The sequence below is a fragment of the Microcaecilia unicolor genome, chromosome 13 (assembly GCF_901765095.1).
Source record: "Microcaecilia unicolor chromosome 13, aMicUni1.1, whole genome shotgun sequence".
In the NCBI taxonomy this organism is placed as follows: domain Eukaryota; kingdom Metazoa; phylum Chordata; class Amphibia; order Gymnophiona; family Siphonopidae; genus Microcaecilia; species Microcaecilia unicolor.
In genome coordinates, this window is record NC_044043.1 from 43,935,259 (window position 1) to 43,959,241 (window position 23,983).

General features: G+C 44.3%; 1 protein-coding gene across 6 annotated transcripts in view; it reads left to right on the forward strand.

The window, feature by feature from the left end:
- SYNRG (synergin gamma) overlaps positions 1-23,983 on the forward strand; it is a 100,119-nt gene that overhangs the window by 24,233 nt on the left and 51,903 nt on the right. For 3 of the 6 annotated variants that reach the window (XM_030186305.1, XM_030186304.1, XM_030186308.1), the window contains exons 5-11: positions 3,202-3,307; positions 3,481-3,589; positions 9,223-9,522; positions 11,087-11,320; positions 12,608-12,685; positions 13,323-13,519; positions 18,771-19,019. In XM_030186305.1, coding sequence (XP_030042165.1) covers positions 3,202-3,307; positions 3,481-3,589; positions 9,223-9,522; positions 11,087-11,320; positions 12,608-12,685; positions 13,323-13,519; positions 18,771-19,019 — 1,273 coding nt within the window. The remainder of the gene's footprint in view (positions 1-3,201; positions 3,308-3,480; positions 3,590-9,222; positions 9,523-11,086; positions 11,321-12,607; positions 12,686-13,322; positions 13,520-18,770; positions 19,020-23,983) is intronic. The other 3 variants (XM_030186306.1, XM_030186307.1, XM_030186309.1) reach the window with 3 other exon arrangements.

A 23,983-nucleotide genomic window follows, 5' to 3' on the forward strand; every position in this document is an offset into this window, starting at 1 on the left:
TGGCAGTAGTGAAGAAGGGAACAGATAAGAAGGATTTATCCATGGAGCGGAGTGCACGGGAAGGGGTGTAGGGAAGGACGAGTGTGGAGAGATACTGGAGAGCAGCAGAGTGAGTACATTTATAGGTTAGTAGAAGAAGTTTGAACAGGATGGGAAAACGGATAGGGAGCCAGTGAAGCGACTTGAGGAGAGGGGTAGAATGAGTAAAGCGACCCTGTCGGAAGACGAGACGGGCAGCAGAGTTTTGAACCGATTGGAGAGGGGAGAGGTGACTAAGTTGGAGGCCAGCAAGAAGCAGATTGCAGTAGTCTAAACGAGAGGTGACAAGGGTGTGGATGAGGGTTTTGGTAGAGTACTCGGAAAGAAAGGGGCAGATTTTATGGATGTTGTAAAGAAAGAAACGACAGGTCTTGGCGATCTGCTGGATATGAGCAGAGAAGGAGAGAGAAGAGTCAAAGATGACCCCAAGGTTTCGAGCTGAGGAGACAGGGAGAATGAGAGAGCCATCAACAGAAATAGAAAACGGGGGGAGTGGGGAGGTGAGTTTGGGGGGAAAAATGAGAAGCTCGGTTTTGGTCATGTTTAATTTCAGGTGGCGTTGAGACATCCAGACAGCAATGTCAGACAAGCACGCTGAAACTTTGGTTTGGATGCAAGGTGAGATATCAGGGATAGAAAGGTAGATTTGGGAGTCATCAGCATAGAGATGGTAGGAAAAGCCATGGGATGAGATTAATGAACCAAGGTAAGAAGGGTAGATAGAAAAGAGGAGGGGACCAAGAACAGAACCCTGAGGTACGCCGACAGGCAGAGGGATAGAAGTAGAAGAGGATCCACCAGAATGAACACTAAAGGTGCGGAGGGAGAGGTAGGAAGAGAACCAGGAAAGGACAGAGCCCTGGAATCCAAGTGAGGACAGGGTATCGAGAAGTATGCTGTGATCAACAGTGTCAAAAGCAGCAGAAAGATCAAGAAGAATGAGGATGGAATATTGACCTCTGGATTTAGCCAGTAATAGGTCATTGGAGACTTTAGTAAGCGCAGGAGGAGGGGGGCGGTGGCGGTGACTCCGGTTGGGGGGGGGGAGCGGTAGAGACCTCGGCGGTTCCCTCCCTCTCCTTCGCGCAGTTTCCATCTCTGTCCTGCCCCCGTCATCACGTATTGATGCGGGGGCAGGACAGAGAGGGAAAGTCTCTACTGCGCATTTGCGGGTGAGTACAGTCACTCGCAATTTATATGTTTGATATAATAATTTGCACCTCCGTCTGGATGCCTGGGTTCGTAACACAGTTCCCATTGGTCTTCACTGGGGATGACATCATAGGGTGGACCAATGGGAAGTGAGAGGGAAGGGAACCCAGCAGCAGCCACCGGAGGTGAGTAAACAATCGCCCCCCCCCCCCCCCCCCGAGCTCCATGACCCCCTCCCTCCACTCCCGTCCATCCGAGTTCCACGGACCCACTCCTGTCCAAGTTCCACGCCCCCCTCCTCCGATTTCTGCCGCCCAGCGCCTCCCTCCCTCTCTCTCTGTGGCCTCCGAGTGCAAGGAGGACGTTTGCGGGTGCCCCAGCCCTTCGTAAGTGCCAGCTGTTGTTTAAAACGTTTTACCTCCTGCTCCGCCGGCAACATTGAAGTCCAGCACGCACGGACGCCACTTCAGACTGCCTTTGCTTTCGCTTCTGTTTCAGCTGTTCCTCTGGTCCCACCCTTCCACAAACAGATGTAAAAAGACTGGAAGCGGTGTAAAGAAAAGCTACAAAAATGGTATGGGATTTGTGTTGCAAATAGTATGAAGAGAGACTTGCCAACCTGAACATGTATACCTTGGAGGAAAGGAGAAACAGGAGATATGATACAGACGTTCAAATATTTGAAAGGTATTACTCCGCAAATGAACCTTTTCCGGAGACGGGAAGGTGGTAGAACTAGAGGACATGCATTGAGGTTGGCGCGGGGCAGACTCAGGACTAATGTCGGGAAGTATTTTTTCACAGAGAGGGTGGTGGATATGTGGAATGCCCTCCCGCGGGAGGTGGTGGAGATAAAAACGGTAATGGAATTCAAACATGCGTGGGATAAACACAAAGGAATCCTGTTTAGAAGGACTGGTTCCATAGAATCTGAATGGAGATTGGGTGACAATGCCGGTAACTGGGAAACAAAACGGGAGCTGGGCAGACTTCTATGGCCCTGATCATGACTGAATAGATAGGGATGGGCTGTAATTTTTAAGGGGCTTCGATGTTAGCTTCGGAACTTAGTACAAGAACAGTACTGCGCAGACTTCTACCGTCTTTGCCCTGAGAAAGCAAGGAAAATCAAACTCTGGTATACATATAAAGTATCACATACCATGTAAAATGAGTTTATCTTGTTGGGGACCATACAGGTCTTTATCTGCCGTCATTTACTATGTTTCTATCTCTTGTTTGGGCATTTGCTTGCAGAAATTGCTGCAGGAACTAAATGTTTGAGCTATAACCTCATGTTTTACCCCAAGTGGGCGGAGGGGGGAAGGGTGTATTATATATATGATGCTGAAAAGATCATGGTGAGCTCCTATTCTGTAAAGGATGCCCGACCTTCATAGAATGCTGGCATAGCATGGAGGTCCTGCCTAACTTTGGGCACCAATCAAACCTGATAGAAGCAGGTATAAGTCCGGTGCCCAAAGTTAGGTGCAGATAGGCACTAGTCTGTAACTTGGTGCCTAACGTTTTTGGAAACACCCTTGACCCACCTATGCCCCTCTCATGGCCACATCCCTATTAGGGTTGTGCATGGGAAATTTTAGGCACCAAGTTGTAGAATAGCATGCACGGGAGATTCACGCAGCTTCAAGCACCAATTAAGTGGCCGATTGGTGCCCATTTTCTCATTTAGTTGTGCACAGATCTTGGATCCGAGTGCAAATTCTGGTGCTTGACTTTGGACAACCTATATAGAATCCAGGGGTAAGTGCTAGAAGTGCCTTTTTGATATAATCTAATATGCATTACATTGCTGCTGCTTTTTAAAATGACATTATAAAACAGATCCAAGAGCAGTCTGAATAATTGTACTTGCAAATGGGGCATGTTTGGAGTTGGCTTCCAATAGCTAGTAAGTCCCTATGATTTTTTTTTTAAGTTCTGCTGTACAAGAATTAAAAACCAGCAAAAGACAATTTGCTGTTATGTATGTCATGTCTGCTGTTCTAGGAAAAGGTTTGAACAGCAGCAAAAACTCCTGGAAGAAGATAGAAAAAGGCGTCAATTTGAAGAGCAAAAACAGAAGCTAAGACTTCTGAGTAGTGTAAAACCCAAGGTATGTCACCAATACGACTTTTTCCCTGGTATTTGTTTTTTTTTAATGTAGACATGTTGGGTAATGACGAAGAGCATCTCTTTGTAGATCAGGGTACTCTCTTGGGAATCTGGCAATGGTAAAGGCGTTTTAAATTCTGTTTTTCAAAGTGATGTGTGTGTGTTCTGTTTCAGATGGGGGAGAGGACCAGAGATGATGCTTTGGAAGCAATTAAAGGAAATTTAGATGGGTTTACTAGAGAAGCAAAGATGCATTCTACACCATCCCACCCGAAAAAGCCAGGTATTACATCTGTTAGAGGTACAGTACTTGTATCTTCCAAGGCATAGCTTCCCACTATTCCAGAGCCTATGGGGATGGTTGTATCCATCAACCAGCAGGTTGAGATAGAGAACTGCATCTCTATCTCCACCTCTTTTGGCATCCAGTCCAGCTCCTCAGTATTTTCTGTCTCCAGCAGGTGGCTGGACACGCATCAGTCTCTGGTTCTGAGTGATTTGCTCCTGGTCCAGTTGGTCAACTGGTCCCCAGTTAGCTTTGCAGGTGGCTCGAGTCTGCAGAGCCATATCTAGAGGTCTGCCCCACAAATTTGCTTCTTCCCTCTCCTCACCTCTCCCCTGTTTCCTTTGGAGCTCTCCTTTTCCAGCACAACAGCATTAAAAAAAATAAAAAGAAAGAAAGATGTTTACTGAAGAGCATGGGACAAAGTATTAGTCTAAATTCTTTCTCATCTAGGATAAGTTGTGGAAACTGTGAGCTTGGGGGGAGGAGCCATCAGTGGTAAGTATGACTAAAGTTTGACCCGGAACCACTTGGAGGGCTACAAGTTCTACTTTGTGCAGGGGGAGGGATCCTGACTCACCGCTTGGGACTGCATTGTGCTGTGCTTGTGCCAGTCGGGGTAAATGGTGACTCCCGCTGAGGCAGTTAAGCAGTTTGCCTGCTGTGGGACCACCGGCCGGTGTCAGGATATTGCAGTGCATGCAAGCCAGGAAACTCACAGGATGCGGAAGAAACGGTCGGTGGCAGCACATCTTCGGATTTGGCGCATTATCCGAATATGCCAGGATCTTCATTCTAACTGGCAGGGCTGGTATGCAGTGTGATGCAGGAAAGCATGGGAATGGGTGCCGTTTTGTTTAGGCAGATTGGCTGTGAGGAGCTTCCTTTGTCTAATCACAAGTGGAGCAGAGCCAACATTTTACAACCTGAGGGCCCACCAGAGCATTCGGCTGCATCGGGATATTTGTTCAGAGATCATATTATTTTTACATCATACCTATTTACTGAAGCAGGGACAGTCAGTTGGTGCTTCAGATTCTCACCCTGCTGCCCCTCTGGCTCCTAAGAGATCTCATTTAGACCTCAGAGTGGGCAGATTAGGCTATCACTGCTTCTTCCTCCTTATCTGATGTGGCCTCATCTATTTGGAGGAGCCATAATTAAAGAGCCATTAGAGAGGCAATGAGGGGGAGGGTGTGGAAGTTGTTTCATAAAACAAAACTGGGATCATGTGTTATCCAGCTCTTTGCTGTATGATGTTTTTGCTTATTATTCTGTTCAGTTTGATGGCTATCTTGTAATTGATTGATGCTTTTGTTTAGATTTGTTGTTTAGTTACTGGATGTTGGATTTGTTTGATCCTGAATAAAAATTGTTAAACCGTAAAGAGCCATTAGCGGAGGGAGAGGGCCTTCCTGAGGAGGGGGGTGATCGAAAGTACTGCGGTTCTTTCATAAAGAGAAGCTCGTTACTCTTATTTCTGAGGCACTGGCAGTGGTTTCCATTGAGGAGCCTTCTGCTTCGGCATCAGGAGGCTTAAGAGGTCCTTCTAAGGCCTTCTGATGCATCTAGGCATTCAGGACCTGATTACAGCAGAATGGGTCTCACCAAGTGCGGGACTGAGAGTGGGATGAGCCATGGCTCGCCTCTACCCATTAGTTCTGGAGAAGAAAGAGAAATTGCAGCCTCACAGGGTGGACTGCCTGGTTACAGAAGTGATTTAAGAAGACCACCTTGCCAGTGGAAGGGGACATTGCTCTAAAAGACCTACAGGATAGGAAGCTAGAAGGCTCGCTGAAACAAGCCTTTGAAGTTGCCTCTTTAGGCCTTCAGGCGACAGTGTGCAGCTCATTCGTGGCTAGAGCATTCCTGAAGTGGTATCAGAAGTCAGCAACACAAGAAAGGTGCCATAACGCCCAGCTGGAAACGGGATTGGCTTTCTTGGCAGATGTATTTATGACATGGGTTACAGCCTGCAGTATGTCTTTGGCTGCCATGGCATGTCTGCAACTCTGGTTACGGAAGTGAGCAATGGATGCAGCGTTGGTCACGTCTAGTTAAACTGCCCTTTCGGGAATTATAAAGCCAGGGTTTTCAGCTGATAGTGGACCGATGGGGCTGTCTGCTTCTGGACTTAAAGATGACAAAAAGGGTTGCTAAAGTGTCCAAATTCTTAAGCCATTGCAAAGAACTGTGTTCTATGGGGCTAGATTCCCTACTACAGCCCTGGCTGGAGACACGTTTACTGTATGTCTTCCCTCCTTAGCCCATTGTATGCTGCGTGTTGAAAAGGATCACATTGCACCTGGGTCAAATAATGCTCGTAGCCCAGAATTGGCTGCGGAAGCTGTGGAACATGGACCTGATTCGACTGCTGGATGGGTAGTCTTCTCTTTCTTACTGAAGCAAGGTATGGTGCTCACGGAGGATCCTTGCCCCTTTGGTCTTAAGGCTTGGCCATTGAAAAGACTTTGTTGAGACAAAATGTTGTTCTGATTCAGTCATTGCTATGTTGCTTCAGGCTTGGAAACGCTCTACATCCATGGTTTATGCGAGGGTGTGGAGGATATTTGAGGGCTAATGTGTTCTTAGCGTGGACTTTCTCCCTTCTCTGCTCTGTGCACATGCTAGCATTTCTCCAGGCAGGTCTTCAGAAAGGATTGGCGATCGGCTCTCTAGAAGTTGAGTTTGCAGCTCTGGCCTATTTCAAGGAATTACTTCAGAAGAAATCTCAAGCAGCTCACCTGGATATCATTCAATGTTTGCTGGGAGCAGGCTGCTTGCAGCCTCCCTTTCGTAGGCCATGTCCAGAATGGAACTTTAATTTAGTCCTTCAGGCTGTTCAGAAGCCTCCTTTTGACCCACTTCTGAAGGCCACCTTGAAAATCTTATGCTAAAGACAGTGCTCTTGGTGGCTGTTGCATTGGCACATAGAGTTTCAGAAATTCAGGCTCTCGTTGGGGTACCTTTCTTCGCTTTTCGGAAGCGGGGGTCTCCCTGTGCACGGTTCCTTTCTTCTGTAAGTGGTATCAGCATTTCATCTCAACCAATCTGTGGAGCTTCCGTCCTTTTGCAGAGCTCAGTATCCTCCTTTGAAGGTTCTCGATATGCATGGAGTCCTTTGTTAGAAATCTGGAAGTCACAAATGAGTTTCACAAATCGAACAGCGTATTTGTTTGCAGGGAAGCAGGCTGCTCAAGCCCTGCAGGCTCATTCTACGACACATACAACGACATACTGGGCGGAGACTACCTTGCTGTTTCTGGTGGATAGTTGCAAGGCGGCTATGTGGTCAATGCTGCATACTTTTTGCCAAGTACTACAGGGTGGACATTGCGGCACACTCGGAAGCCAGTTTTGGGGCTTCTGTCCTCAGGGCAGCAGCATCTGGATCTCATCCACTCTAGGGATTGCTTTTGAACATCTCACAGGTTCTGGAATAGTGGGAAGCTACGTAATAAAATGAGAAATTAAGTCTTCTTGATGATTTTCTGTTCATTAGTCCTTCCCACTATTCCGGAAGCCCACCTGAGGTTTCCAAGATGTTTGTTTGGTGCAAAATAATGGGCTAAATAATGACTGTCACCTTGCATGGTGCTTCCTGCATATCTTATGTTCTGTAGAAGTTGTCTAACAATGAGAGAGGTCCATATGTGTTTGCTCATCTGGTTAGTGTTACGTTAGTGTGTTGTTTAAGGTAGTTGTGTTTATTCTGAGTTTATCCTTACTGCTTGTCTGTGTAAATACTGAGGAGCTTGGACTGGATGCTGAGATAGATGTCTCAGCTCAGTTTTCAGTTCTCTATCTCCACCTGCTGGTTGAAGGACACAATTATTCCACGTGTTCTGGAATAGTGGGAAGGACTATTGGAAAGAAAATTATCAGGTAAGACCTCATTTCTCCTTGTTTTACATATGTTGAAAGACATACACAGACTGCTCTGAGTTGTGTACAAATTCTAATTTTAAATTAGAATCTAACACAAACGGTTGGTGGGTGGATGTGATTCTCGGTCCTTAACCAAAAGTTTGAGTAATACTGTACTCTGAAGCATCAAGTTGAAAGCCAGATTGATTAATATTTCTAACCAGTCTGAAACCATTTTCTACAATTCTGAGCAATCTACAAAAAGCAAAAAAAAAAAATGAATAAAATTTCAAATCTGAAAGGTGAATTGATAAATAGAGTTTAATTAAGGTCAGGAACTACTTGTGCAAAGCTGCTAGAACTCTAGTTTGTGGCCCAGCTTATACCAATATGTATAAGAAAAACAGACACAGGGTGCGTGGGAGAAAGGTAAGAAGGAAGGAGGGCATGTGGCAATTGGCAAACCTCAACTCTAGTCATTCTCGTTCTTAGGGTGACATAACTTCTAACCCACAAGGGAGCAGAGAACCTTCTGCAGAGAAGAATTGCTACAGTTGGTCGTATTAGCTGTCATCTGAATCCTATATTTTGGTCCTATGCATTTCGAGCTATGGTTTTGTCTATGTATATATAGACATGCCGTTTGGAAGATTTTACTCTAACCATGGCAGCTTACTCTTAAGTACAATAGCTCAGATACATTGTGAAAGTTTTAAAGTCACAAGAGAGCTTTTCTGTATGACTGGGTTTAAATAGATATCTAGGTTTATATTCAAGTATATATGGTATAATACTTTTCCCTTAAAAAAAAGGGGGGGGGATGTTAACTTGGATATAAACTGAGGGGTTTATATTCAAGTAGCTTCTCCTTCCCCCCTCTCCCATGGTGTCTAGAATTCCTCTTCTCCCCACCCCCCTGAACAGAGAGAGCCCCCCCACCCCCCAGGCCCACCATTTCACCTGGTGATCTAGTGTGTGTTGAGGCAAGAGCTATTCTAACTCCTGCCCATGCTGTCTTCCTCATTGAAAATGGTTGCTGTGATGTCCAGCGGCCAGGGGCAGACTGACCGTTCGGGCAAGTGGGCAGTGCCCGAGGGTCCAGAAGTTCTGCCTGGTGCCCACCGTTCTCCCCTTTCCCATACACTACCCTCCTGTCGCGGCCACCATTGGCTGCGGCAGTAGGGGGCGTCAGGCAGTGGCCAGGCGGGGGGCCCAGACCACGCTCAGTGCCCGGGAGCCCAGATCACTCTCAGTCCGTCCCTGCCAGCGGCAGTCTCGCAAGATTGCAGCTGGAGGTCACAGCCATTTTGGGATTGAAGCCACTATTGGCGGGCATGAATCTAGCACTCATTACTATGAAACATACATTTAAACATTAAGGAAAGGGTCTATTACATATGATGTATACTTTGCCATTCTGTGAGTCCTTACCAAGATCAGTGTTTGTTTTCCTCATTATATATTGATGGGATGATGACTTCTCATGAAGAAATACTATTTTAAGGGTTATGGGACAACTTTTTCATACAGTGTGTTCAGATCAAGATGTCATAGCTGGCTGTAATAAGATGTTGATGGCCTATAAATTATGGGAAAAGTATGCCATAAGTTGGGTAGTACTTAGAAGTAAACCTTTGGTTTCCATTAATTGTTTGTGTCTCATTACTTGTCTTTTGGAAACATTCTTCCATCTCATTTTCCTGTGGTTCTTTCCTCATTTTTATTTCATTGTCTGTTTCATTGCTGTTTTCATTTTCCATTTACAGATGGTCCCACGGTATCCCATCCTGTTTTCTCTGTCCCTCAACACACTACTTTTCGCAGTGATGAAGAATTCAGTGACTTTATACAAGGGCCCACCCAGTCCCTACCATTTAGGTCTCCAGCCCCCTTCCAGCCTTTCCACCCTTCTGTCCGTGCTGGGCAGTTGCTTTCAGAGCAGGCTGCAACTGCTTCCCAACCTCTTCCTCCAGCACAGGTCCAGGGTTCCTCTATTCCACATGATATTATTGGGCAAGTTCCTTATTCCTCTACCTCTGCAGCTTCACACCCTGCCCAGAACACAGGTAACTTTTTCTTTAACATATAGAGCTCGTAAATGGGGCTTCCCCCCTCCCCATGCTAGTATGAATGTTCTTGTTATCAAACTAGGTTTACAGTGAGTGAAGCAAAAGACATCTTGCAGCAAAACCATCTGATAAACTGCTACAGAAGAGTGTAATGATTAAGTATAGACCCTCAAGACTCTCATGTCTTTGTGTAAATCACGCCGATAATTTTATAAGTATTAAGAATGAGCAAAATTGTCACAAGGAGACAAGTGCAATTACTCTACTAGGATGAATACCCTTCTGTGGGAAAGGTTGTGGAACAGTAGAATCGACTGGAGATGCACAAGATTTTACTATGAATTTTATCTTTTCTTTTTTTTTTTACAATTACGTACACAGAAAATTGTGTGTGAAATTCTTTTTTTCTACACAAGAATGTTGTGCACAAGGTAATGTCATCTCTTCTAGCCTGTGATTTAAAATTAAAACCAGCCTGAATAACCAACATTAATAAATTAAGTGATCTGAGTAGTTTTCTCGGCTGCAAAGTCTGTGGTGATCAAAACTGTATACAACTTAAGAACAAATTTGTGGCCAAATAACCTCATTAGTTGTTATATTTATTGTATGAGATTGTCCAAAAAAAAACCCAGGAGGGATGCTCAGTATGTTTAGTATATTCTAGTCTTGCTCATCCCATCATTGGTGTATTGTAAGGTATCTGACGCCAGCTGGATCTTCTGGTACTGTTTGGCATTTTTATAAAAAAAATGTTTTTACTCTTTACTATTATATCACTAATATGGAAGGGTTATCAGAGAAAAAAAACCTTTTGTTGAGAGTAGATTCGCTTTGTGATCAGTTTATTTTATGTATAACAGGCTGGTATTATGTTAAGGGGGGAGAGAGAGGAGAGGACAGAGAAGATAATGTAAACATTGAATGCATTGATTGTTAGATGGCTGATTGTATTTTTATTGGAATGTTCAATAAAAAACGTTTTAAAGATTAAAAAAAAAAATTATTCCTCTAGGCTTCCTTTCATTGCTGCCGAGTCAGCTACTAAATTAGCGCCAGACTTCAAGTGTGGCAGATAAATCTTTGATTGACCTTGCGTGTGACAAGAAACTAGGGCAGTGGTTATCAACCCAGTACTTGGGACATACGGTCAGTCTGGTTTTTAGGATATCCACGATAAATATCCTTGCCTGTACTGTACAAAAATATCTCATGCATTTTGACTGTGGATATTCCAAAAACCATACTGTCCTGTTTTTGTCCCAAGGACTATATTAAGAGCCACTTGTTAAGGTTACCAGTTGGCTCCATGTGATATGGAATGGGCTGAGCACAGTCCTGATTTTACCCTATTGCATTTTGGATTTATTACAGTTTTTTCAATTCACTGGAGGTGAAACTCTTCACAGGTTCATCATCTCCCTCATGACAGGAAACCAGTTGATAGCTCTCTGCTGCTGTTGCACTTGATGTTAACTCCTGTGACTAGTCCTAGGACTGGTAGAAAATCAAAGTCAATTTAAAACCAAATATAAACCCGTCCCTTGTGCTGTTTATTTAGGCACTGCCATGGAGATGCAACATTTAACTTCATACGATATGAATGCACCCAGCCAGGCACAAATAAAATTGAAAACTTCAGAAGCTGTAAGTGAAGGTGGGCTCAAAGCTGCAAGTCAGGCTGACTCCAGTTTCACAGCCCAGAACCAGGGGGCTTTGAGTGGGTATTTGAGTGGCTCTTTTGCAGCAGAGGCCTCCAGGTCTCCTGAACAAAATGTGTCTGCTGAAGAGTGTGGTGAGCTAATAATTTATTCAGCATAGAACCTGTTGCTTGGGTACTAACACCTTGCCTGCATTGATGCTGAAGAGGTTGCAGTCTAATTTTGCTTGGATTTGCTGCTTAATCCTGGATGCTCTGTTACCTCAAATTACAAAATCCTGATTATGCTCTGAATTCTCGCTGCACTGTTTCACTTGCCATAAGAAGCCACTTTTCACCCACTTCTCTAAATGTAATCATTTTCTTGACACCTTACCGCTTTGCATCATTTTCCCAAATTGTTCTTTCCTTCATATTTAGAAAAAAGTGTAATTCAAAGTACAAAAAGTTGGTGTCCTTAATGTTATGTCTTGGGGTTTTGTGTCTTACTGAAGGCGACTATTTGCTCTCAGCAGATTAGAAGGAAACAACCTGTTGCTTTTTCACTGATTACAGCTAATGCTTTTTGAGAGTGGAAATAGCATGTTAAAATTAAGTGTGTTTTGTTTTATTGAAATTTTGAAGTTTTTATCTAATATTGAGTTGTCTGAACGTGTGTATGTAGGCTGACTGCTTCTCGGGATGCCATTGGGCAGCCACTCCTAGAGTGCCACCAGCTAGGAAATACAGATTTTAATGACATGTATGATACTGTTTAAAAAATACTATCAGATTCAAAGGATTTTACTGCATTTGGAGGGTGTGTAGCACTACTAATGGTGTACACCTTGGAGTCTCGTGATCAGCAAAGTTGGGATGCCTTTGTAGGGAAGTTGCTTTGAAAGCATAGTATTATATTCATTGTGGTATCAAGCCACCATTAGAGTGCAGATTGGAAGTGTCCAGTACATGCTAAAGCAGCAAGAAAAAAGTTGTTCTATCTACTTGAAAGTGTAAAAAGCCAACTTTCTGCTTTTTAAGGTCATATCCTTTTTTTTTTTTTTTTTTTTTTTTTTTTGCTATCTTCATGACTTCATTTGAAATGTGCTCTGATGTGATGGGAGGTTTTCACACATCTGTCCCCTAGCTGCTGGATGATATGACAATGGTAAATAAGCAGGGTATGGAAAATACAGTTGGTATCAATTCGGTGGTGTAATGTCCTGATTAACAGCTCTCTGCTCTAATTTAATGAAGTGGTGATAGTAATTGTGTAGCAGGAGGGTGAACCAGTTCTACTACTTGCTTGCTTGCTGCTGAAATGTAACATGTAATAATAATTGATCTTTTCTGAGTGGATAATTTCAGAAACTTGTTTTGGATTATTCCTCTTTGTTAAGCTTAATGTGTAATAACTTTTCATTCTCATTTACACACCTATAGGTGTTGGGATATTTCCTTCTCAAGATCCAATTCAGCCTGTGGTACCTTCTTGGATTTACAATGACAGTTTGGTTCCAGGTATGGTTCCATGGCAGCTTTATCAGTTCTTTATTCTAATGCATTTTACCTTGCTTTGAAGTTCGCACACTGGTTTTCAACACAGAGATTAAATAGCATTTCAGTATCACATTTTGGCCTAGTGGTATATATGCAGATGTATTTTTTGCCTTGCATGTTGGTTGCATGCTTTTGATCTGTCTTACTGCTTAATTGTAATATGCTGTACCAGGGCAGAGTATTGTCCTTGTGGCAAAGTGTAAACTATGGAATTGGCTGTCCAGCAAGGGCATTCTTTTTGAGCATACTGTGAGTATGACTGCTATTAAAGAATTGTGCGGTGATTTTGTTAAGGACTTATGGGTGCGTTTTTTGTGGATCATTGTTTACTACTTTGTTCCATGCTGCATGCATCCCTATCAGGAAAGTTACTTTATTCAGCAGTTGCAGAGTGGAAATCATAACACTAGTTTCGTACCCTTTTGGATACTGTTAAGCATTTCTTGCTAGAAATGACCTACCAGATTATTCATGCTGAAGGAGGCTGCATGAATGCTGCTATAGTGGCAGCACTATGTGCTTTGACAACGTAGAAAAAAAGCTTGAAAGAAAGACTGGTGTTTGTTATATTGATATTAAACTTTAATATTTTCACTAGAGCTTTACAAGAAAATTTTTGAAACAACCATTTCTCCGACTGGGATAGATACAACTAAATTGTACCCAATCCTGATGTCGTCTGGGCTTCCTAGAGAGACTCTAGGACAAATCTGGGCTTTATCCAATCGCACCACACCTGGAAAGCTTACAAAGGAAGAACTTTACACTGTGCTGGCCCTGATAGCATTAACTCAGGTATGGATCTGTGTAATGGCTCATGTGCCAGGTCCTGTTCTCAAATAGTTTTCTGTAGAACCTTAAAAATGTTGACATGCAGTTTAGTGTGCTCATAATAAAATCTTTAATGTAAAATAGAATTCTGTATTCATTTCTCAGACTTGCTATAAGGTATAGTCCCTGATGGAACAGTGTTTCAAAGAATTCACACTCCCTTAGCATTCTTTCAGATGAGCAGGTTATACACTCCTACAAGCAGATGGAGGCTGAGAATCACTAGCCTCAAAGTGAGTCTGTAAGTTCCCTGTGGAACTCACATCCTTCCAGTATTTTTCAATGTCCAGTAGATAGAAGGTGCCTTCACAGCTCCAGTGAGGTAGGCCACAGGTGTAAGAAATTTTGGGGTGTGGTTCCCTATACTGTCAAATTACAGTCTTCTGGTGTATTATAAACAAAAACAAGTAGCAGAAGCACTGAGGACATGCTCCTGGGACTCCTGGGTCCTAGCTTGAAGGTGCTACACCCGAAGTGACTGGGTCCTTCCTACAGTAGCTGTCCCCTGCTAGAAGACAGAGGAGTATGGTTTGGTGCCTCGGCTTTCCTTCTCTACCTCTGGAAGGGAAACCTTTGAGAACTTCTGGAAACAAACAGGAATTGCGGGGGGGGGGGGGGGGGGGGGGGGTGGAATGACTTGCTCAGCATGTGAGAGGAGCTCATGGGATCCTTTGGGTAATTTTGCCTCATTCTGCCGCGGGTGATTTTCAGCAGGGGGGAGGTTGCATTTTAGCCCTGTAAGTCTGGCATGCATGGCTCAGTTGGACAAGCTGTGACAGTGCCAGGCTTACAACTGACACGGCATCAAGGTCCCTGGAGGCAAATTTGCGCTGTGCCACAGGCAAAAGGGGCCAAGACAGCGTTGAGATGTCAGAGGTCAGCAGGACAGTGTCTTATGCAAGAGGGGAGGTTGCTGGGGCCAGCAACCGGCAAAAGAGGTCCTCCACATTGGAGTGTATGGAGTTGTGGGCAGTGGACAAGGTTTCTGGCCTGGTCGACACATCCCCTGATAGAGTGGGCTTCCGTCTGAAGTTTATTTTATTGATGTATCTGGCTTCTGCCCGAGACATTTGGAGATTGCTTTGCCCCTGTTGCCTGAGACCCTGTTGAGAGTACCCTGGGGCCCTGAAATGGCAGTGATTTGATTGGGGCTTCCTCGCTGGAGCAAGACTCTGTGGGTTCCCTGCATGAGCTGGAAGGCCCTGATGAGGAGCTGGTGTCCCAGATAGGGTGGATGAGCCTTGGAAGAACTGCCTCTAAGGAAGGATCTATGTTTCCTCCAAATTCTTCATAAAGACAAGCTGCAGGGATTTGATTATGCAGATAGTCCTCTCCTTTGCTGAGGAAGGGTAAAGTGAGGACACAAGAAAGATGGACTTGCTCATGGAAGGAATTCAGAGACCCTCCCAGACCTTCCAAATGTAGGGTTGTGGCGTGGCATGCACTGGATGCCAGATTTAGAGTAGATTGGTCTATGGTGCGGCGATATCAACCATAGTGTGCTAATGGTGTACAGAGTCCAAGGTATTTTCAGAGGAAGCCAGGATGCTGGAGCTGCCCCTCCTGAACAGGCCCGTGGTCCACAATGAAGATGTAGAGGCCCTCCATTCAGTCACAATAGGAGGATGGCTTCAAAGTTTTAATTAGAGCTGGGCCAAGATAATCAATGATGGATGGGTTCTAGAAGTCATCATTAGAGGGATTCTCCCTGGAATTTGCTTGGCCTCTATAGGACTTTCCTAGTGTCTACTTGGTGCTCTTGCCAGAAGGCCACAGTAGCAGCAGAGGCTGGTGCCGTTTCAGGCTTTAGTGCCTGTTTTCCAGAAAGAGTTAAGTACAGGCAGGTATTCCATCTACTTCATTGAAGAAAGGCACTTTGTGCTATTTTAGATTTGAAAGGCATCCAGGTTCTGAGGGTACCTTCATATGCATACTTCTGCGGTCAGTGATAGCGGAAGTCAGGCAGGGAGAATTTCTCACTTCCTTGGATTTGACAGAAGCGTATTGCATATTCCCATCAGACCAGCTGATCAGCGATACCTTCATTTCACAATCCTAGAATAGCATAATTTTGTTCTTTACTGTTTAGCTTGGCGACATCACCCAGAACCTTCTCCAAGGTGGTGATCATGATAGCGGAGGCCGTGCGCAAGGAGGGCATCTTGAGACACCCTTACCTAGATGATTGGTTGATGCAAGTAAAGTCCTCTCAAGAGTGTGAGATCCACAGACCATGTGGTGCATTTGTTAGAGGAGATTTGCTGGATGGTTAATAAGGCCAATGGCAAGCTAATCCCCTCAAAAGTAATTATTTATGGGTACGCTTGGACACAAGGCAAGGTCAGGTATTCCCAACAGATGAGTATTGAAATTGCAGAGCCATATGTGTGGAGTGCTCAATACAATTGGGCCCCAAGTGTGAGTCTACCTTCAGGTTTTGGGTCCCATGGTGGTGCCAACAAAGGTGGTTCTGTGGGCCAGAAACATAGAAAAATGTAGGCAGATAAAAGACCATATGGCCTATCCAGTCTGCCCATCCATGCCAGGACCCACTTGCACCTGCTGCAATGCTCCCTTCTATCCCAGTGGTGCCTGCGGTCTTAGGAATTACAGATGCATCTTCCCCTGTGAGAGGGGAGGAGGTGTGGTGGAGCTTCACCTGGTGGTTAGAGAGCTCTCATCTCCAGAAGGGATTTCAGCAGATGGGGCACCTGTTTCTAGCAACAGCTCAGGGACTGTGGACCAAGGAAGAGGCGGTCTTGTCAATCAACAAGTTGGAGAGCAGGGTGACTTACCTGGAGTTGCAAGCATTTCAGCACCTAGCGCAGCACAGGGCATTGCAAATATAGTGTCACAGCAGTGACATATGTGAATTGACAAGAGAGTACATAGAGCCCTCGGGTAGCACTGGAGGAAGCATTACTGCTGGCTTGGGCAGAGACTTGTTTGTTGGACTTGATGGTGGTGCACATAGCTGGATTGGAGAATATTCAGGCAGATTATTCATATTGTAATCTTCTGGATCCCGACAAGTGCAGTCTCAGTCAGAGGAGGTCTTTGTGCTGATAGAGCAACGCTGTGGCAAGCCGGTGATGGATGTCAGCGCTGGGGCAAGCCAGTGCTGGATCTAATGGAGTGCAACGCTGGAGCAAACTAGTGCTGGATGTAATGGTGATGGAGTCCAGCATGAAAGCTCTTCAATTTTTCAGTTGCAGGAAGGAAATCAGAGCAGAGGTAATAGATTCTTTAGAGCAGTTGTTGCCTTTGCTAGATCTGTATGTGTTTCCTCATTGGCCTCTGCTGGGTAGGATCATTCAGAGGATAGAGAGATGCAGAGGACTGGTGGTGCCAGTGGGCCTCAATTGGCCGTAAAGGCCATGATAAGGAGATCTGATACATTTGGTAATGGAAGCTCTGCTACAGCTTTCGGTGTCAGTTTGCCATGGCAGGGGTCCATGAGGATGTAAGACCCTTCTCTGTATTGTCTTACAGCTTGGCTCTTGAGAGGCCACACTTGAGGAAGAGAGAATACTCCAGTAAGGTCATTTCCACCTTGCTTATCGCAAGGTAAAGGTTCACGTCCTTGGTGTATATCCTTTTCTGGAGAATCTTTAAAGTGTGGTGCCTAGAGAAGCAGAAGATATTTTTTGAGAGTGCCGGTCCCAGATGTTTTTGATTTCTTGCAGGATGGTTTAGATAAAGAATTAGCCTTAACTTCCCACAAGGTGCAAATTTTGGTGTTCGCTTTCTATTGGGGTCCTGTTCAGGGTAGGCCATTGGCCTTGAGTCTGGATGTTCTATACTTCCATAAACCCCTAAGATGTTCTGTGGTGCCTCCTTGGGATTTGAACCTCATGCTATCTGCCTTAGTAGGACTTCCATTTGAACTACTCTCAGAGGCCACCTTGAAAGATGTGATGCTGAAGATGATTTTTCTGGTAGTGATCTGCTCAACAAGGCAAATTTCGGAGCTCTTCCTGGTAGTTCACAAAGGATCCTAACTTGGTGGAGTTCAATCTGATACTGCCTCTGGATATTTAAGCTTCATTATATTCCTTTGCAAGACACAATCATTTGGATGTGCAGGTGAGACAGGTTGTAGGTTTTGGGGCAAGTGTTGTCTGTGGGCTTAACAGTCCCTCCCTCATGAAAGATACTGTTCTGTTACTTCCCATTCATCTGAATAGGTGTGAAGGAATGCTAAGGAAGGGGAAAGGGCTTACCTGCTAATTTTCTTTCTTTTAGTTCCACCAGACCAGTTTAGTACCCACCCAACCCACCCAGGGTTAAAGCTGCAGAGAGGCAGTGGCGTACTAAGGGGGGGCGATGGGGGCGGTCCGCCCCGGGTGCACGCCGCTGTGGGGGGGGGTGCCGCGCGCCTGTTGGCTCTTCGTTTTCATGCTCCCTCTGCCCCAGAACATGCCGCTGGGGGGGGGGGGGTCTTTTGCTTGGGGGGTCGTGCTGCACCCAGGGGGTTATTTTGCCGGGGGGGGGCGGGGCACTGCACCCGGGGGGCGGGGCGCATCGGTGATCCGCCCTGGGTGTCAGCGCCCCTAGGAATGCCACTGCAGAGAGGTGGTTCTGATACAGAAGATTTGTAGGAGGCATAAGCAGAGTAGCAGCAGTGTTTAAAGTCTGTCAGTAGAATAAGACCTAGGGAGTGCTCTGTTATGAGGGGTCTTCTCTGTTCCTCCTTTGTTTTCTAGTTAGTTAATACAAAGGAAGATGTAGGGGATATACTCATCCAGTTTTGTTATCAAATACTGGTTGGCTGTGAGCCGCACAGGGCACTTTGAGTCTAGTGATCTATCTCTATCTGCTGGTAATGCAAAACCCACTGGTCTGGAGGAACTAAAGGAAAGAATTAGCAGCTCAGGTGTAATTTCCCCATATTAGTGCTGTGGAAACATTCAATGCGCTAGTCCATGTCAGTTAGTTTGATGTCTTTATAGCTTGATTTTCTTACTTTTTATGCTGTGTTTAGGCTGTTGTATATGGTTGTCCATTCATATCTAGCCTCTCAATTTGGGCATGTTCTTTCTCTATGCACTGTTTGTATAATACCAGGAATTCTTTGAACAATGACACCTAATATGTTTGTTCCTAATTTTGAATTTTGTATAATCTACGTGATCTGCTGGCTTTGTAGATAACCTTTTAAATGTATTTGCACACTCATAATAGTAATTATTTGTTTGTTTTCATATATATATAGAGGGGCATGCATTCTATAAGTCCTGATTCTCTAAATCAGTTCCCCACCGCACCTGTCCCAAACTTAAGCGGTTTCCCACTGACTTTGCCTGCCCCGATGAGTCAGCAGTCCATGATGCCTTCTGGACCAGCAGTGTCTCGGCCCCTGAACATTGCACAGCCGGTAATGGGTATAAATATCGCAGCATCAGCAAGTGGCGCTTCAGCAGAAGTACCGAGTGTTTTTATACCACCTTATGCTTCAAATCAGGTCAGCATCATTATGTTTGTTTGTTTGTTTGTTTATTTATTTGTCTGGTTTGTATTGGTGTATTGATTCCTTAGCAGCAGCAGATGAATCTAGAAACTTGTGGGCTATGACCATCTACTAGCAGGTGGACATAGAGGACAACAAATTGAACTCTCTCTTATAGGACAATAAGCAGTCTGGTCAGTTAGTATTCTGTGGTCTCCCAGCAGCATCGTCTCTTTGGTGGAAATTTGGTTCCTGTTCTGGTTTTCTATTTAAGTTGAGCCTAGGGTGAACCTTTGGCTGGTGCTGGTTCCTATCTTGGGTACACTTAGTTGTGGTTTGGTTGGTGCATATTCCCCGCCCCCGACTTCTCCTTTTTTACAGGAACAAAAAAATATATACACAGAGCATCTCTGCTGTATGCAGCTGGCTTTAGGGAGAAGTAGAGTATTAAATCCAGTGGAATCCCTCCCTATTAGAGAAACTGGCAGTTTCCCTGGTAAGAGCTTTCTATAGTGAGTTTACTTTAAATTTTTTATTACTGTCGGCTGTCTTCTAACTGCGGCTTTATTTTTCTTCCTTTTGCGACTCAGACTGTTAAACGTGGCTCCTGCTGCGCAGTGTGGGGAGCAAGCATCAGGATTCTTTAGAGCATTGAATGTGCGACTATCTGAGCAGAAACTCTCTGGATCCACAGGAATCAGAGTTGTCAAACGTCTGTTTTTCACCTGATCACAAAGAGATCCAACTCTGGATCCTCATGGCATCTTGTAACAATGCAAAAGTTCCTTGGTTCTTTAGCAGAAGAAGAGGGTCCAGGTCAGAAGGAATAGATGCACTTCTCCAGAAATGGCCAGAAATGGAAATGCTATACATCTTCCCTCCATGGCTGATGAGAGGACGAATCCTCCACAAAATCCTACTTCATCTGGGAGAAGAAATTCTAATGGCTCCAGACTGGCCCAGAAGACCTTGATTTTCAGATCTAATAAGCCCCTTAGAGACAAGCCATTTCGTTTTTCCCCTGCAAGATCTACTCTCCCAGAGGCCTATTCAAATAGAGGATCCGTCCCCCTTTGGTCTTGCAGCTTGGTATTGAAAGGTTGAAATTAAGGAAGAAAGGTTATCTGGAAAATGTTATTACAACTTGCTTCACGCCCAGAAGCATTCCACTTCTTCAGCATATGCACAAGTTTGGAGAATATTTGGTGTACAGAAAGAGCTGTTTCTCCTTTTCATTCTTCCTTGCCTCAAATTTTAGCCTTTTTACAGGAAGATTTAAAGAATTCAGGTTGCAGCTTCAGACTGCTATTGAAGACGTCTATTGAATTCCTCTCTGGCTGCTCATTCTGATGTGCATTTTCCAAAAGGAATCAACCATCTTAAACGTCCTGTTCATTCTCCTTGTCCTGACTGGAGTCTTAATCTAGTACTCGAGGCTCTGCAAAAGTTTCCCTTTTGAACCATTAAAGAAAGCTACTGTGAAAGACCTGACGCTGAAGACTGTGTTTTTCTTGTAGCGATTGCCTCTGCTAGAAGAATTCCTGAACTTCAGGCCTTGTCCTGTAGAGATCCATTCCTTTGTTTCTCTGACACTGAAATGTCTATCAGAACTGTTCCATCCTTATACCAAAGATATCTCTTCCTTCCGCTTATTAACCAGACTTTATTTCTCCCTTCCTTCTGAAAAGAAGAATGTGAGGGGTTTTAATTCTGCATTATCTGGAAGTCACTAATGATTTTCCCTGGTCAGATCGTTGTGGGTCCAAATAAAGGTAATGCAGTCTTTAAGACTACAATTGCTTGTTAGATTAAGGAATCCATTTCTTCTGCATATGTTTCAGGTAAGCAGGCTCCTGTTTTGTTTTTGTTTTGTTTCCCCCCCCCCCCCCCCCCCTTACCAAAGAGCTTTCTATTTCATGGGCAGTTTCTCGTGTCTTTTCTCTCAAGGAAATTTGCAGATCTGCAACTTGGTCCTCTTTACAAACCTTTTCTAAACATTGGTAGACATTGCAGCTCGACCAGAAGCATCTTTTGAAGCATCATTTCTCTCTGCAGGTGTTTCCATTTCCTGCTCTATTTGAGGATGCTTTGCTAAATCCCACAATTTTATGGATTCATCTGCTAAGGAAAAACCATGGATTACCTGATAGTTCTCTTTACTTTAATTGCAGCAGATGAATCCAGAATCTCACCCTTGGTGACTTTGTTAGTCAATTTATCAGTTGGTTTCTCTGTTCAGGATTGTTGCTTCAAGTTCTTGTTTCTTGGTTGTTTATATCTCTTGTCTGTATGGAAGGAGAAGTTTTGTTTGGCTTATTGTCATTTCCTTCTGCTTTGTTATGAGAAATACTAACTGACCAGATTGCTTACTGTCCTGTATGGCAGAGTTCAGTTTGTTGTCGTCTATCTCCACCTGTTGGTAGATGGTTGTGAAGAAGCAGTGTTTTGGGTCTGTAAAATGTATTGGATATTTTCCTGCCTTGATTAAGTCCTGAAGTGTATTTCTCCTATTTGGCTAGCAGGTGGTGTTTCTTTGCTATAAAGCTGTTACAGGGAACTGAATGTTCTTCTTCTTTAACACAAGCAGGAAGCATGCAGCAGTATACTTCTAAATCTTGTTGACTGGGCTCTGATTGGCCCAGGAGCTCATTTTGCCTCCAGTCCTAGCCAGGAAGAAAAGAGAGCAAGATCTCTTTGCTGAGAGTAAACAAACAATTATATATCCTGATCTTCCCAGGTACTTTTCAGAAAGTAAGAAAATGTTTAATTAGTATTAAAATTGATCCATATTTCAGTTACCTGTTATTGTTTGCTGATTGCATTTCTTTTGGTTCATTGTTCCATTTTTAAAGATGATATACATTCCTTTTCAGTTTATTGTTGCTGCCTGTCTGGACTGATAAAGAATCCTGCTGGTTTGTGTGTTGGGTCTGTGAGTGCTTTCTGCGAACTGTGGGACAACTGGGAGTGTGGCCTCAGTAACCTAGAAATCACTGGGGATAATTTCAGAGTGGGAGGCTCGCCCAGAGGCGGTTGTGACCCAGTCGGTGGGAGGAGGGTGCTAGTGTACAGCACGAGCAGTAGGTGCAGGTGGACCTGAGCTATGCTGGGAATAGACCCTCTAAGTGGCTGCAGGGTAACCCTAGGGGGTGGCTAGGAGTTTTGTGACAATGGTCATAGCCCACAACGTTCTGGATTTATCTGCTGCGATTAAAGGAAAGAAAATTATCAGGTAAGACACAATTTTCATTATAAAATGGTTAAAATTGATAAAGGCTTTTTTAAAAATCAGTGTTCTTATTGCAGAATGGGTTGGTTACACTGACTAATGTCATCATACCAAAAGTATATAGAATGACGCTGCCAAACCTAAGACTTCTGAATGTTGTTGGAATTTTGTTTCTGTTGATTAAACTTTGAAGCATAGTTACCAGGATTCTCCGAGGACAAGCAGGCCTATTTATTCTCACAAGTGGGTGATGCCGACCCTCATCGCCCGGTCTGGGACCCTATGACTAGCATAAGTAGAGCTTTGTGGAGCGCAAGACATGCTCCTCCACTGCGCATATGCGAGTGCTTTCCTGCTTGGCATGAGAGTTCGATCTCCTCAGTTCTTTTTCTAATGCAGTGAGGAGAGGGGGTGTTTTTTTAACAGACCAGGCCCCACAGACAGTCCACCCAGCTATTTATTTCTTTTGATCCCAACAGGATGGGGGTTGCCATCGGGAAACTCATCATCGCTAATTGTCTGGCAGATTTAATTTCCTTCACGTATGCCCAAGCTGGGCTGGCCCTAGTAGGTCACGTTAGAGCCATGACTGCGTCGGTAGCCCACTTGCGGACAGCCTCCATTGAAGAAATTTGCAAGTCTGCGATGTGGTCTTCAGTCCACTTATTCACATCTCATTTCTGCCTTGAGCAGGATATAGAATCCTTATGAGGTCTAGAATACAACTCCTCACCCCTAGGCCCATTTTATTCTGTTCCAGGCTGCACTCTTACTCAGTTTGTATATAGTTTCAGGATAATCTGAGTTACGTCCTCACCGTTGCGAGGCCCATTTGACCAGCGTTTGTTGTTTTCGGTGAGCCTGGATGATAAGGATTCCCCACTTGTGAGAATAAATAGGCTTACTTGTCCTTGGAGAAAGCAAAGATACTTCTCTAACAGGAATTCTCCGAGGGCAGCAGGCCTTATATTCTCACAATCCCTCCCACCTCCCCTTGGAGTGGTCTCCTTTCTTATTTTTTTGTGCTGTAGTATTTAACTGAGGAGACCGCGCTCTCATGGCGAATGGGAAGGCACTCGCGCATGTACGCTGGAGTGTGTCTCGTGCTCCACAAAGCTCTACTTATGCTAGTCATAATTCCAGGACCGGGCGATGTGGGTTGGCGTCACCCACTTGTGAGAATATAAGGCCTGCTATCCTTGGAGAATACCTGCTTACAGGTAAGTATCTTCACTTTGTCAGAGCTTCCAGCTCCTTCTAAGAGTAGACCTCTTTAGTTAAGGTATTTGGTTCTAGTCGTCAATGTCTGCAAATAGATTTAAGAACCTAGTGAACTTGTATAAAATGTTTGTATGCTTTTCCTTGAAAATCAGACCTTTTTGGAGCCCTTGAGGGCTCAAATTGGATACTGCGGCTGTGAGTAGTTCATAGTTTCTTCTTCATGGCAGTTATGCTCTTCTACAGAATCCCAAAAATCCTTTCAAATATATCATTCTCTTTCATTTTTGGATTACAGAATTGTGACTCATTTTGTGCCCTTGAGACTACAATTTGAAATTGTAAAAATATTTCCTTTTGAATTTTATATTTTTTATGTAAAGTTTCTCTGATATCTTTTTATGTCTTGTAGTTGTCCATATTTCTCTGCTGAATCAAATGTGTAGTCAGGAAAGGGGATTTAATGCCCCCTTGAATAAGCACTGTGTGGGTGTGTGTGAGCCATATGAATTGGTTGCTGCCACTTTTTATA